At 53.7% G+C, this 13,933-nt stretch overlaps 1 protein-coding gene across 8 annotated transcripts in view; it reads right to left on the minus strand.

The window, feature by feature from the left end:
• Positions 1-8,038: 8,038 nt before the first annotated feature.
• The window catches only part of VIPR1 (vasoactive intestinal peptide receptor 1), a 34,966-nt gene continuing 29,071 nt past the window's right edge, over positions 8,039-13,933 (minus strand). For 5 of the 8 annotated variants that reach the window (XM_030812051.1, XM_030812049.1, XM_030812048.1 and 2 more), the window contains 4 exons: positions 13,736-13,802; positions 13,256-13,347; positions 10,485-10,614; positions 9,435-10,246 (listed from right to left, as the gene is read on the minus strand). In XM_030812051.1, coding sequence (XP_030667911.1) covers positions 10,004-10,246; positions 10,485-10,614; positions 13,256-13,347; positions 13,736-13,802 — 532 coding nt within the window. In that variant the 3' untranslated portion in view covers positions 9,435-10,003. Of the gene's footprint in view, positions 10,247-10,484; positions 10,615-13,255; positions 13,348-13,735; positions 13,803-13,933 lie in introns of all 8 variants that reach the window. The other 3 variants (XM_030812052.1, XM_030812047.1, XM_030812046.1) reach the window with 1 other exon arrangement.

Here is a 13,933-nt window from a genome sequence, read left to right on the forward strand (position 1 = left end):
ACAGAGCCCAGAGTGTGGGCCTGGGGAAGTGAAGCCAGAGGCGGGTGGGGGTGGGAGGAATAAAGGTGACCAGGACCTTTATTCCCCCAGCCCTGGGGGTTATTCCAGGCGCTTTTCCTGAGGCCCCAGGGATCAGAGCAAGGGCCGGGGCAAGGAACACAGGGCCAGCATTAGAAGGAACTTTCTCACAGAGCTGTCCAGCAGGGGCTGGAGAGGCAGTGAGCTCTCCACTGTGAGGTGTGCCGGCAGAAATGAGATGTGTCTAATGGAACCTTGGAACATGCTGTCCCCATCTCGCAGACATCATCTCATCCAGAATGCTAGCGTCCAGGGGGACATTTGCCTATCTCCCGGAGTGCCTCCTGTTGTGTCCATCCCACAGGGCGAGTCAGACGCCAGTTGCAGGAAACAGCCTGTGCCAGCTCCCGTTTGAAGAGTAAATATTAGTCTTTTCAAGAGCTGCTTGTTCTGTGTCACTTGGCACTGAGGACATTGAATTGGAGGCAGGCGGGGGGGAAACTCCACATCCAGATGGAGTCTGTGGGCCTGGGTCACTGCTGCAATGAGGGACCCAAGAAACAAGCCTCACCATATCCAGCCAGGCATCCTCTCCTTACTGCTTGGTCAGCCCCTGAGCCCCTGCCAAGGGGAGTTCAGACCCTGCTGAGGCCCCAGGCCACCTGGTTCTCCTCAGCTACTGTCCAGGCTGCTTCTGCAGAGGCAGGGAACTGGATGTTTTGACCTGGACTGCAAGATCTCTGAGCCCCAGCTCTGATGCATATGGTTTAAATTCCTCTGATCATCAGGGAGGGGGAATGACCTGCTCTGGCCCCAGTGTCATTCCCTCTGGCCACCCCAACTAACAGAGCACCCTCCTCACTCTAACCTTCATCCTGCCTTCTTTTTCTGTAACTTTTCTCATTTACTATCTGTCTCCACCATTAGAGGGTCAGTTCCATGAGGGCAAGGGCTCTGCCATGTTCACCACTGCATCCTCAGTGTCTAGAACTGTGCACACAGTAATTATTTGCCGAATGAAAATATGATGGTAATACTTTGAAAACATTAAACAGATACCATTCTCATTACCTGGCCCCTGAGATTATATCCTCTGAAGCCCTCCACCATTATGACCTGGGGAAAGGTGGAGGAGGGGTATGTCATCTCTGCAAGGAGGAAGTGAGGATGGAAGGAAGGGAGGAAAGCCCACCTGTTCTCATTACCTAGGAAATATTGAGGGGACACACTGAAATCTGAAAACAGAGGGTGTGTGTGTTAGGAAGTCAGTCCTCCAAGCAACCTTAAGTGTGCCCCTTAAGTGGCCCTTCTAGATAAAATGGCGGAACTATAGATTTAATGCCAAGTAGATCTGAGTGAACACCTCCAAGCTACCCTCAGCTCCCAGAGGCCTGGAAGGGACTCATAAGTTCCTGCATGCTCCCTGGGGCATGAGGAAGGTGGCGGAGTTGGAACTGGTGGGTCTGTCATGGTGCTGCCATGGTAAATGGTGAAGTGAGTCTGCCACAGAGGCCGTGGCGGGGGGAAGCTCACACCCAAGGCTGGGTGATGGCATGGCTGAGCCTGGAGCGGTGTGAGGGGCCACAGTGAGCCTCAGTGGGGCCAAGTCAGCTGGGGTAGACCCTGGGGCTGCAGCCAAGAGAGCAGCTATGAGTGCCAAAGACCTTAGCAGCAGGGCCAGTAAGCATCCATGCAGACCTTAGTGCGCAAGGACCTTTGTGTGGGGCTCCTCTTCTCTGCCCCAGGAAGCCACCTGTGTTGGGTCCTCTGCCTCATTCCCTATTGGCCAACCTTGGCCAGCTTCCTAGGGGGGGATCCTGACAGCTCCTCACCCTATCTCTACCACATAGCTGGCCCTTTCTGCCCTGGAGTTCCTCTGACTATGTGATGGGATGCCTGCAGGAACCTCCTTCTTGTTCATGCCTGTCAAGCCTGGAAGAGTGAGGGGGTTGACGTGGGCAAACTTTGATCAACAGAGGCTGGGAGCCAGTGCTTAATGCTCTCCTTCTCTGTCTCTCAGGAGGACAATTTTGGGCGTGTTCTGCCAGCCCTGCAGAGGGTCCCAGTGAATTGAGTCCTGTTGCCCCAGTAGTGGCCGGTGCAATAACTCACCTTTTTTCGTGAGACAGGGTCTTGGTCTGTCACTAGACTGGAGTGTGGTGGCATAATCATGGCTCCCTACAGCCTCAGCTTCCTGGGCTCAGGTGTTCCTCTCACTTCAGCCTCCCAAGTAGCTAGGACTACAGGCATGCACCACCACACCCGGCTGATTTTTTATTTTTTAATTTTTTTGCAGAGATGGGGTCTCACCATGTTGCCCGGGCTGATAACTCGCCTTTATATTGGCTTTCCTCACTTCCCCGTTTCACTCTTCTGTTTCCTGGTCACAGGCCCTTGTCTCAGCCTCTGTTTTCTGGGGACTTGGGCTACAATGCCACCTGAGCCGCTGTGCTAGAAATTATCTATTGGCATTCAGCCTCTTCTCTAGCCCCTTCCATGTTCCCCTGCTTTGTTGGGGTTGGAAGGCTCAAGGTCCCTTTCCGGAATTCTCTCACTGCTAGGAATTTGATGCAACTTAGGCTCTGCCAGAGGGAAGCACCACCAAGACAGTTGGGAAGTGGAGAGAAGTAAAGGCCGTGTTGGCTGGGTGCAGTGGCTCACGCCTGTAATCCTAGCACTTTGGGAGGCCGAGGTGGGTGGATCACAAGGTCAGGAGATCGAGACCATCCTGGCCAACATGGTGAAAACCCGTCTCTACTAAAAATACAAAAGTTAGCCGGGCATGGTGGTGCATGCCTGTAATCCCAGCTACGCAGGAGGCTGAGGCAGGAGAATCACTTGAATCCAGGAGGCGGAGGCTGCAGTGAGCCGAGATCGTGCCACTGCACTCCAGCCTGGGTGACAGAGTGAGACTCTGTCTCAAAAAGAAAAAAAAAAAAAAGGCCGCGTTTCCTGCAGCGTGGTGGCTGATGGGTGGGATACGGCAGACCTGAGTTTTCTGCAGCAGCAGGACACTATGTTCCTTCTGCTTTCTTGTCACTAGCTTTAATGGATGTGCAATTGAGATATTGGCAGTAATGTTCGGCAAGGTGGCAGCTGCAATGGTGTGACCATGGATAGAGGTGCACCCAAACTTCCAGCCCTCCATGCCTTCCTATATTTAATTCCCTACACTCAATCTCTTTCTGTACAAAACACCGGGAATGTTTTCTGTCTCTTACACTGAAGCATGACTGATTTGGATCTCTCACCTCCCCCATATACTGCACCACCAGGCTCAGGTGGAGGAATATGAAAGATCACACATTTATCCCAAAAAACGTCCAAAAAGAGACTGAGAGTCAGACTCTGTTGGTTACCTACCCAGTAGCCATCCCCATTTCTTTCTCAGTAGATCAGCTTCCCTTATAGAACCCTCGCCAATCTTTGCAGCTGTGGTTTGGGTATGTGACCTAATCCTGGCCTGAAGAGAGTGTGCGAAAGGTGGGTCCTGGGATAGATGATAAAAGTAGACATATAGAGGAAATTCTCCTCCCTGCCAGTGGATGGGGTTCTGTGGGAACATGATGCTTGGGCAGCGACAGTCATTGTGCAGTCATGAGGGGATAAGTCTGAGGATGAAAGTCCACATACTGAGGTGGCAGAGTGGACAGACAGAAAATACCTAGATCTGCGGTGACATTGCTGAGCCACTGAATTTGCCCTGGAGCTGCCTCCTTCTAGTAGACATCACCCTGGCAGGATCCTTTCCTTCTGAGCCACATAAAGGCCAGTCTGGAGCTCTCCAGAGTTTCTTCCATGCTAGTATCCTGGGACACGGGATGCTGGGAACCTGGGAGCTGGGCTGGGATTAGAGTGAGGCAAGCAACTTACTTGCTTCAGGTGCAAAATTGAAAGGGGTGGCAAAAAAACCTCAGTGATCAAAATAATATTTTAACCTAATATTTTTTAAATATCAAAATTAATGCAAAACATACATAATCAGCAAAATATCAAGATTTTAAACAAAGAATCAGTGTCACTGATTAGGCCTGCTCTTCATGTGTTTCCACAGAGGGCATCCCTAATGGTCTCACCTATGATGATCTGTGTAATGGAAGAGGCAGGGCTCTGAGGTTTGGAGAACTGGGTTCAAGGCCAGGCTCTATCAGTGACTTTCCTGGTGATCTCAAGCATGTCCTTTCCCTTCTCTGGCCTTTGGTTACCCCATCTGTCCTGTGTAGAGGCTGGGGCATTGCCAGGGTGGCCTTCTGACCTGTCTTCCTCATCCGCATAGCCTACTGGGGTTACTGTTCCTCTTCCTAGGAGGCTGTGTCTCCAGGGTCATTGGCTCCTGCCTATTAATATCTTGGCCATCCCTGGCCTGATTGGGGTGTTTAATGACTGCCAGCTGTGGCTCCGGCCCCCTCCCCCGGGAGAGATAAGAGCAGTTCCTGTTCCCACATTGGGGGAGGCTGGGTCATTGTTCATTAAAATAGGCCCTGGGCGAGTGGTGAGAATGAAGGGGCTGATTCTGACTCTTCACCCCACTCCTGCCAGCACAGCAGATGGGGGTTCCTGGGGATATACACTCCCCACACACCCCTCCCCAAGGGGGCTGCCCTGTGTCCCCACCTGCCACCTGAGCTCTGTCACTTTAGGTCCTGATTCCAATCGCCTTGGAGCTTCTCCCCAGATGTCCTGCAGACATTACATTCAGCATGTCCTAAACCAGGTCATCATTTCCCCAGCCCTCCTTCTCCCCACCTGGATGGGGGACTGGCAGCTTTTCCCAGCCTGACCCTTGGGCCCTTCTCAGTAGCCAAAGTGGCCTGCCCCAAACCCACCATCATCCCCTCGGCCTCACTTAGGAAGCCTCCACTGTGCTCCTGCTGCAAAGGACCCCTGATGCCTGCCCTCTAGGATTCAGGTATCCCTGGCACCCATCATGTTCTCTTGGGACCCAGAGACCCCTACCTAGCCCTCAGAGACCACCTCGACGTTGCCTCATCTGAGACACTGTCCCCTATCCATACTGCTGGCAAACTGGCCACCTTCCTTGGGCAGCCCGTGCCCTGGAGTGGCAGGAATCGCCCAGATGGTGGCCACTGCCGTGGAGGGGATGGTGGCTCTCTGCACAGGGATGGTGGGGTGCTCCTCGTCCTTGTCTTCCCAGGAGGTGTCCACATGAGTCAACTGGGCTTTGCCCTCAGGGACTGGGCTTAGGGCTCAGTCAGTGGCTACGGTCCAGCCTGTGGCCAGTCAGAGGCTGGGCTCTATCAGGGGTTACAGCTGGGTCTGAGGCAGGGTTTGTGTGCAGCAGAGGTCAGTGGCCTGGGTCTAAGGGCCAGGCCCCAGGTCACCTTAATTTCAGACTAAAGCCTGAGAACCAGTCCTGTGGCCTCACCGCCTCACCACCTCCTCCCTCTTGTATCTCACTCTGTGTGGCGCTCAGGATAGAGGCCCGCCCTCTGGGTCACTTGGCCTCCTAGGGATGGGCCTCCACCCAGGTGTTTGGGCACTAAGGTCAATCTTAGTGAAGTCCTTGAAGCATCCACCAGGGGGCGATAGAGATGAGTTGGCCTGGCCAGACAGGTACCTGGCAAGGGACCTGAGAGCAGGCGGGGCGGGGGGAGAAGGAGGGGACCAGGAAAAGTCCTGCTTGTGGCCAACCCCATTATTCCACGGCTGTTCCCGGCCTGGGAGACTGTGTTTCAGCCTCTCGCCATCCTTAAGCGCCCATCACTAAGCTTTGCCCTTCCCAGTAACCTCTCTGAGCAGGGCCCCACCTATGTCCTCCCTTTGGTTGCCCACGTCTTGGCTCTCTGCTTCATTCACTCTCCACCCTCTTGGCTGACAACTGGTCCCCTGCCCAGGCTGTCTGCCTTACCCCAAAGCCATGACACATGAATACGGGGGGATATCAGGGACTGTGGTGGGTGGGGTAAGTACAGTGTGGTGTGGGGGCCCCTCCCAGCCTTCACACAGCCCAGGCAGTCTATAGGGTCCTAACCTGGAAGGCAAGGTGCTGCCCTTTCCTCCGCATTTCTGTCCCCCTCTCCCTTCTCTCTTCTTCTACTGACCTGAGTTCATCTCTCAAGGAGTCCTGCCAGATCTCTGACCTTGTTCTCTTCACAGCCTCCATCCTCTGTGTATGCCTCAGCCCCCAACGGCTTGGGGCTTCTCCCACCAGCTGCTGTCCTTCCCCTGAGCCCAGGGGGGCAGACTGGGTGGCAGAAGGCTGTGGGCAGCCCCTCCTCATTAGCCACCTGTGCCTTAGCCAGGGGCTAAGCAAAGTCATCTAGAACCCTCCCAATTGTGCAGGTGGATGGAGAGATTCATACTCAGGAGGAGACCTGCCCATGATCTCTGAGAAAGTCTGAAGCAGAATTGGGATTAAATGACAAGGGCTGGGTCTTCTGGACCTTACTGAGAAGTATGGGGTGGACAAGGTCTCTGGAAGCAGTTCAGAGAGGCACCAAGTAGGGAGTGGGAGGAAGGAAACCAGAGAGAGAGAGAGGCATGCTCCAGCTGGATGAGGGGAACATGGACAGACTGTCTGTCCCCTATCTCTCAACTCCTATGCCTTGGAGTGGCAGGAATGCAAGATGCTCAGAGTCAGTAGGCTGGGTGCCGTGGCTCACACCTGTAATTCCAGGCACTTTGAGAGGCCGAGGCGGGCGGATCACCTGAGGTCTGGAGTTCGAGACCAGCCTGGCCAACATGGCAAAACCTCATCTCTACTAAAAATACAAAAGTGAGCCAGGCATGGTGGTGCATGCCTGTAGTGCCAGCTACTCAGGAGGCTGAGGCAGGAGAATTGCTTGAACCTGAGAGGTGGAGGTCTCAGTGAGCCAAGATCACACCTCTGCACTCCAGCCTAAGTGACAGAGTGAGACTCCATCTCAAAAAAAAAAAAAAAAGACGCTCAGGGAAGAATGAAAGAAGTTCTAGATGCCCCAGCTCAGCTCTCCACCACCAGTACCTCATTGGTGGTCACCACTGTTGGTCTGGGCAGGGGTGGGGGCTACTGACAATGTTCTCTCTAGCAGGCCTGGGGGTACCTGAGGTCAAGGTTAGGAACAATGCCTCCTTCTCGGTCCTATGGCTGACCATGCACAGGGCAGGCATGGAGTGTGAATGTAGATGGAGAGACTGTGCCACTCCTGAATATGCTAGGCAACTGATCAAAGGGCATTTCCCTGGGGGTGCCTCTGCCCATGGCTCACAGTCACTTCTATTCTGGCCTGAACACCCCTGACTCTGGCCTCTGAGGATACTGGGTTGGAACTGTCATTGATGATGGGTCCTGGGATGGTACTGGGTCAGACAAGGCATTGAAGTAGCTGGGCAGGCAGATCTGAGACTTCACCAGCCCATTCTGACCACATTTTACCAGCTTGACATCCCTCTCCTGCTCCTCTAGCAAGTTTGCTGGAGGTGGGACCCAACGAGGTCAGCATGGGCAACGGCTTTGGAGACATCTCTTGCTGACTGATGTTATTTGCCATACTGCCTCTGTGTCTAAACCTTTTATTAGTGGCATATTGTCTCTGCTCACTCGACTTGTGTTGGTGACATTTGTTTTGTCCACTACCTACCTCCTCTTGGCTGAGCCCTGGGTAATTGCAACATGGTCATCCTAGACCCTTGTTTGCAGGAATGACTGCGGCCTGTGAAACACTCACACTCAACCATTTCTGAGACCCTGGGCAGCTCTGCCAGCTGTTTTGTATTGATCTGAGATTAGAATGGTCTTTTCTTGGCTGGATTTAAGGAGTAGGGGGACACAATGGGGACCTGGTCTTCATCACACTCAGAGGAGAGAGGATACCACTCAAAAAGATGGGAGCTGAAGGCCCTCAGAACTGTGAATGCCTCATATGAAAATATGGATTTCTGTCAAAAGCCAAAAGAGTGGAGGCATCTGGTTTCAGTAATGTATTAGATCACCCATCCTTTGGGTGGAGGAAGATGGCTCCAAGTTGGAAGCTGGTCCCATTTTAGGCCATATGAGAACATCAACCACCAGGGGAACCAAGCCAATCCAAGCCAACATTTATTGTTGCACAAGCCTGTTGCAGTCCTGAGGGGATCTTCTGGCAGAGGTGTGGGTAGGAAACTGAGTGGCCACTGGGGTGAAGGGCAGACAGAGGAGGCTGTGACCAGCAGGCTCCTGTCCAGATGATACATGAGCTGGAGGCCTCCTCAGCCCCACTCCAGGGAGAGTGGGGTGGGAAGGGGGACTCAGGGATAATGGCATTAATAATACAAGTGGTAAACAAATAACCAAGAGGATCCGGCTGGTTACAATACACAAAAGTTAGCAGTAAGAGTCTGTGCGTTCACATTCCTATCAGACCGATCTGAGTTCAAATCCTGTATGTGTAGCAGGGTGAGGTATCTGCTCTCTGTCAGAGCCCATGGGTGCACATCTCTGAGCCTAGTTACAACAGTTGGCACATAGGTGGGTGGACAAGGAGGGCAGCTCTTAATTCCTGTTGCTTCAACAGCACAGAGGGATAAGTGTGGCTGGTGTGACAGATCCCACTTGACAAATGAAGCCACTGAGACTTGGAGAGCAGATAGGCTTAGTCTGAGACCTAGCATTCGCTGGTGGCTGCCTTCTCATTTCCCAGAGGCTTCAGAGTCCCTCAGTCCTTGGGTTGCACCGTCCTCCCACCAGACTGACCCTGGGGCCACTCCACTTCAGTGGGGAACCACTAAGATAGCTGTGCTCCCCAAACGAAAACTTCAGAATAACCCACTTTGAGGAGCTGATAGCTAAGCGTAAGAGAAAATGGGGTAGTGAGCTGCATCTTCAGTGAAATGCCTGAGTGGTAATGCTTAACCCAAAGGAACTTGACAGCAATGGTGAAATTTCAGGCACTACCGTGGTGTTGGTGCTGGTGACCTTCCCGGGCAGAACCTTTCTGCCCTCAGATCACACCAGTGTTGTTTGAGGATCACCGGTTGCTTTCCTCCGATTGGGCAGAAGAGCCAGCAGGGGGCAGAGTCAGGATGAAAGTATATAGACTTTTTGCCCTGGATTGGCGTAGGGGGCCTTTGGAGGAGGAGTCTAATGACTGAGTTCCACCTGCAATCCTCCAGGAGAGGAGCTCCCATCTCTCTGACTTGCTAGAAACGCTCCCGGCAGGCGCTAGGGCTGCGTTCTCTAGGAGTTTCTGGACCAGAGACCAGAGGGCCGGGGGCAGCCTCCGAGCCCAGCGCCGGGGCTGGCCGCGCCCGGGCAGGCCTCTGTCCCCGGCGTCTGCCGGGGTGAGTGGGAAGGGGCGGGAGGGGCCGCCTTAGGCCCTGGGATCCTGGTGGTCAGACCAGGGAGACTTCGGCTTGGAAGCTGGAGGAGCGGCGGGCACCGGGGCTGACGCGGGTCAGCATGGAAACCTGCGTGCTGCACGTGGCGCCGTTGCTGCCTCCCGACGGGTGCCGGTATTTGGGGTTCCAGCCCAGGACGCCCTGCAGGTGCCAGCGCCGCCACTTCCGCCTCAGCTCCGCCTGCACCTAGGAGAGGGGAAGGTGGTCAGGCCCGCTGCTGTGGAGCCTCTTCCACTGCTGATGGGCTGCCCTGGGCTTAGAGTTCTGAACTAGCCAGTCTTATCCTCTTCAGGAAATCAAAATGAAGGGACCCCTATGCTGCCTCGGGCGGTGCAAACTTGGGACTGGGGTTGAGGCCAGGTTCAGAAGGAGGCCTTGAAATGGTAGGAGGTAAGAGGCAGAGAGGATCCCAGAATACAGTCCAGGGAGAGGGAGGGATGCTGCCTAGGGGTGACTGTACCCCAACTCTTCCCATCCTGAGTCTCCAGCTCACTTGAGTGGGTTTTTTGTGCATTGTAACCAGAGCTCCACAGCAGCTCAACCTTCACTGGAAGCCCTCACCCCTCCCCACTCACTGCACACAGCCACTTAACTCTGTTGTGCACAGGAATCCCCCTGGGGTTTAGTAAAAAGCTGTTTGTTTTTTAAAATAATTATTAAAATGCAGATTCTAAGCCAGCAGGTCTGGGGTGGTCCCAGAGATGCGCATTTTTAACAAGGGCCTAGGTGACACCAGTGCTACTAGGTTGAGGACCATACTTGGAGTAGCAAGGTTTAACCAGTCGTTGCTCTGCATATATCCCACCAATGTTTCCGGACCCTGGTCCTGGGAGTTCCATTGCCTGAGCCCCAAGGACTGGGAGGGGCTTACCTCACCATTGAGGAAGCAGTAGAGGATAGCCACCACAAAACCCTGAGAAGGAAGATGACAGGAGAGGTGAGGTAGACAGACCAGAAGCCCCCAGCCCTGCCCCACCCCTGGCTCCAGCCCCTGTGTTCCCCTGGTTAAGGAAAGAGCTAAGCACAAAGTAGGTGCTTATCTAATACTTATTACAGTAAAAAGATTGGAATCCAGTGGCAAGGGCCAGGACTCCAGGTTGAATGCCCTTAAAAGCCAGGAAAGAATGCAGCCTTAAGTCAACAGCCCATACCTGGAAAGACCCCACGACGAGCTCAAAGACCATCTTCACTTCAGGCTTAAAATTGTCTGGAAAGAAGGCGAACATGATGTAGTGTACCCCAAACAGGGGGATCAGCAGGAGCGTGGACCTGGCCAGCCTCCTAGAGACAGGGGAGGGACAGGCCATGGGTATGTGTGGCCACACATGTGGATATGATAGGGCGTGTCATGGGGGCAGCTGGAGGCACAGAAGATGGGGACAATGACCAGGATGTGTGAGGATGGACTGTAGGTTCCTCTAAATATTATGCCCTTGTCTGCTCCTGTTCCACAGCTACAGTGCCTCTGCCCTTCTGCCCCCAGCCCTCCTGGCCTGGAGGGAAGCATGAGAGAGAAAGAAACCCCCTCTATTCTCACCCTTCTGGAGGAGAGAGGGTAAGAGGTAAAGGAGAGGCCAGTGAGAATGATGCTAACAGGGACATGTTAGCTGAAATCCACTATTGGGAGTTCTGTTGCCTGGGCCCCCTGGTCTGGGAGAGGCTTACCTCATCATTGCAGTAGAGGATGCTCTCAGCCATCAAGAGCAGTAGAAAATCTCTTAGGCAACAAGAGATCCTGGTTCCTCCTCTCCTGGTCTCAGTTTTTCCAATTTGTATAATGCAGTAAGTGTGTGCTCAACATAGTCAAATTATACAAACAGAGGCCCACTATGAACTTGGAAGTGTTTTGGGTACTATGAAGTGTAGTGCATCCATGAGAGACCATGAGAGAAGATGTACTAGGAAACAAGTCTTTCTAACTGGGGTGCTGACCACATATGCCCAGGGCCACTTGGGAGGGTGATGGGGACCCAAGTTCATACCTGATCACCAGGGACAACCCAAAATTAATCAGTATCGTCCTCTATCTGTGTTTTCTCTGCTGTGTCTGCTTCTCCAGAAGTTGCCACCTTCTCTGGGGTTGCATCACCCTCCTCCTACCTCCCCACACCAGTGCATATACTCCCAGAGTGCTCTGAAGGACCAGCTCCTTCTTCACAGCTTTGTGTGCTCAGTAGGGTCAGCATTCATTCTAAATGCTCACCTGTCTCCCATGGCCCAGAGCTCTTCCTGGTTCAGGCCTCCCAGCCACCTGACCTCATAGCTGATCCAGGCAGTGTGAACCCATTGCTCCCTGGCTAGGAGAGGTGGGGTGTGGATAGGGAGGGTCTCTGACTCTGTCTCTCCTGCCTTAGCAGTCAGTCCAAGGAAGCCTAGCCCAAGGCCTGAAGTCACACAGCAAGCTGGGGGCAGAGGAGCTGGCCTTGCCCCTCCCATTCCTTCCTGGACCTGGTTCTCAGCCATGCCAAGATCCTGAGCAATGCCCACCCCTCTTTGGCTGCAAAACTATCCCACGCACCGGAGGCTAACAGATGGAGGCTTTCTTTAAATCAAAGGCTTATAGGGAGGTGGAGAGTGGGAGCTGACAGCCTCTCCTTGAGGAGCTTCATCTCCGACTGCCCCCACCCCTTTTGCCTGCTGACAACTGTTTCCTTTCTGTCTCACCACACAGACCTGGCCCTGACCATGGCCAGCTCTGTTTGCCTCAGATTCAGGCCCTTTTGAACCATTGTAAGTTGGGGGAAATAAGGTCCCATCGGCAAAGGAGAGGATGAGCGTGCACAGGCCTGACGTGCTGCCCCTCAGCAGACTGCACACCCCCCTCCACCCCCCCAGCCTTTCCTTCTCAGACAGGAAGGGAAGCTCTGCCTACACACCTGGCAGGAGAGAATGTAGTCACACCAGGAATGTGAGTCTTAGTCTCATCAGGGAGAATCACAGGATTCCAGAATAGAATCCTAAATCCAGCAGTGTGTGACATTCTAGCCAGGAATCTTAGAACCACAGCACAGACTCTCCAAAGAGAAGCCAGGCCAAGAAGAATCCCAGGACTGGAAGGCCTTGTGGGACGTCCCAGGTTTGTCTTGTGTGAATAGCACTGATACTCAATCTCCTACTCCCATCTGTGAGCATGCAGACCCTACTTGCCTTCCCACAGCCTCCCATTTCATATTTTTCATGTTTCTTTAGCTCTGTCTTCACGCCTTGTTGCTCCTGCAAAAAACCTGCCTCTTCCTCCAGTCCTCCCAAGCAGGGGGAACGGTCCTGACACCTTTCCAAGCCCTGGTCCACAGACACTGTGCCCCCTTCTCCCTGCCCATGGTGACATGCTCCAAAACCCTCAAGGAGAAGGGAGTATATGTCAGTTTCCTCTCTGTAAAATAAAGATAATTTTGTAGGGGACTGTGTGGATGAAATGACATGATGCATGGAAATCCCTTAGCGTGTGCCTGGCATGTAAACTGCAGGTGTCATCATTATTACTGAGGAATACTGAGTCCCGAACATGGCTGTCTCATTGGCGGACTGGGGTCTCCCCCAGGGCATTCATCTACTATGTGTTTATTGCACCCTTTTTCCATGTGAGGCACATGCCAGGGACTGGGCACATGGTATGAACAAACACAGGTCATCGGTGTCCTCTTGAGCTCCCTGGCTTGGCAGCAGATGCATACCTGGGAAGGATGCTAGGTGAGTGTGGGCAGGAGAAGCATGCATGGGGCTCTGAGTGCAGCCTGGTGAGGGTGGGGCTGGAGCAGGGGACGGTGGTGGGCTGAGCCAGGCCATGGTGGAGGTGGGAAAGAACAATGTGGCTCCTTGGTGACTCTGGATGTTTGGGGTGGGAGGACTTCAAGGAGATGTGGGATGATTTGAGGACTGGGGATGGAGGTACTGGGGGCTGAGGCACTAGGCCCACACTCACGAGTATGGACTGCTGTCACTCTTCCTGATATCTGGGGGCCGCAGTTTCTGAAGCAGGATTCGGATGATGCAAATAAACAGGATGAAGTTTACCTAGTGGGTGGGGACCCGAGTTCGGGCAGTCAGAGCGGGAAGGCTGAGGTGTTCAGGCCCCTCGGCTGCTGGCCTGTCTTCTTTCCCAGGGTCCTGCTGCCCCTCTCTCTATCTTACCTCTCCTCTGGCGCTTCCCCTTTGGTCAGGTCATCCGGGAACTCTACCTCCTTCACATCCCTAAGGACTGTGCTCCCAATCCACTTACGCTCAAGGAAGAACTGGTGGGACGGGGGTGGGGATGATCCTGCATTGGGCATTAGGAAGCTACATTTCAGTTCTGACCTAGATACTAATTTCCCATGTGACCTTGGGCTAAATTGCCTGCCCTATTTCCCCATCTCTAGGTGGGCCTATTTCCCCATCTCTGGGTGGTGGGAGGGTATCTTACCAAGATGGAGGTGAGGATGGGGCCCTTTATGATCCACCACAGTGAGGAGTTGATGGTGTCCCAGCACCTGAGCAGAGCGTGGGGAGGAATGAGAGGGTTTGTCCTCAGCCAGAGAAAGACTCAGCAGCACCTCCCCCAGTTGTCCCCAGCTCTGCTCCTGAGCCGTTTAGCAACCCTGAGCCCAGAGTCTGTTGCTCC

Source organism: Nomascus leucogenys, chromosome 4 (genome assembly GCF_006542625.1).
Source record: "Nomascus leucogenys isolate Asia chromosome 4, Asia_NLE_v1, whole genome shotgun sequence".
NCBI lineage: Eukaryota > Metazoa > Chordata > Mammalia > Primates > Hylobatidae > Nomascus > Nomascus leucogenys.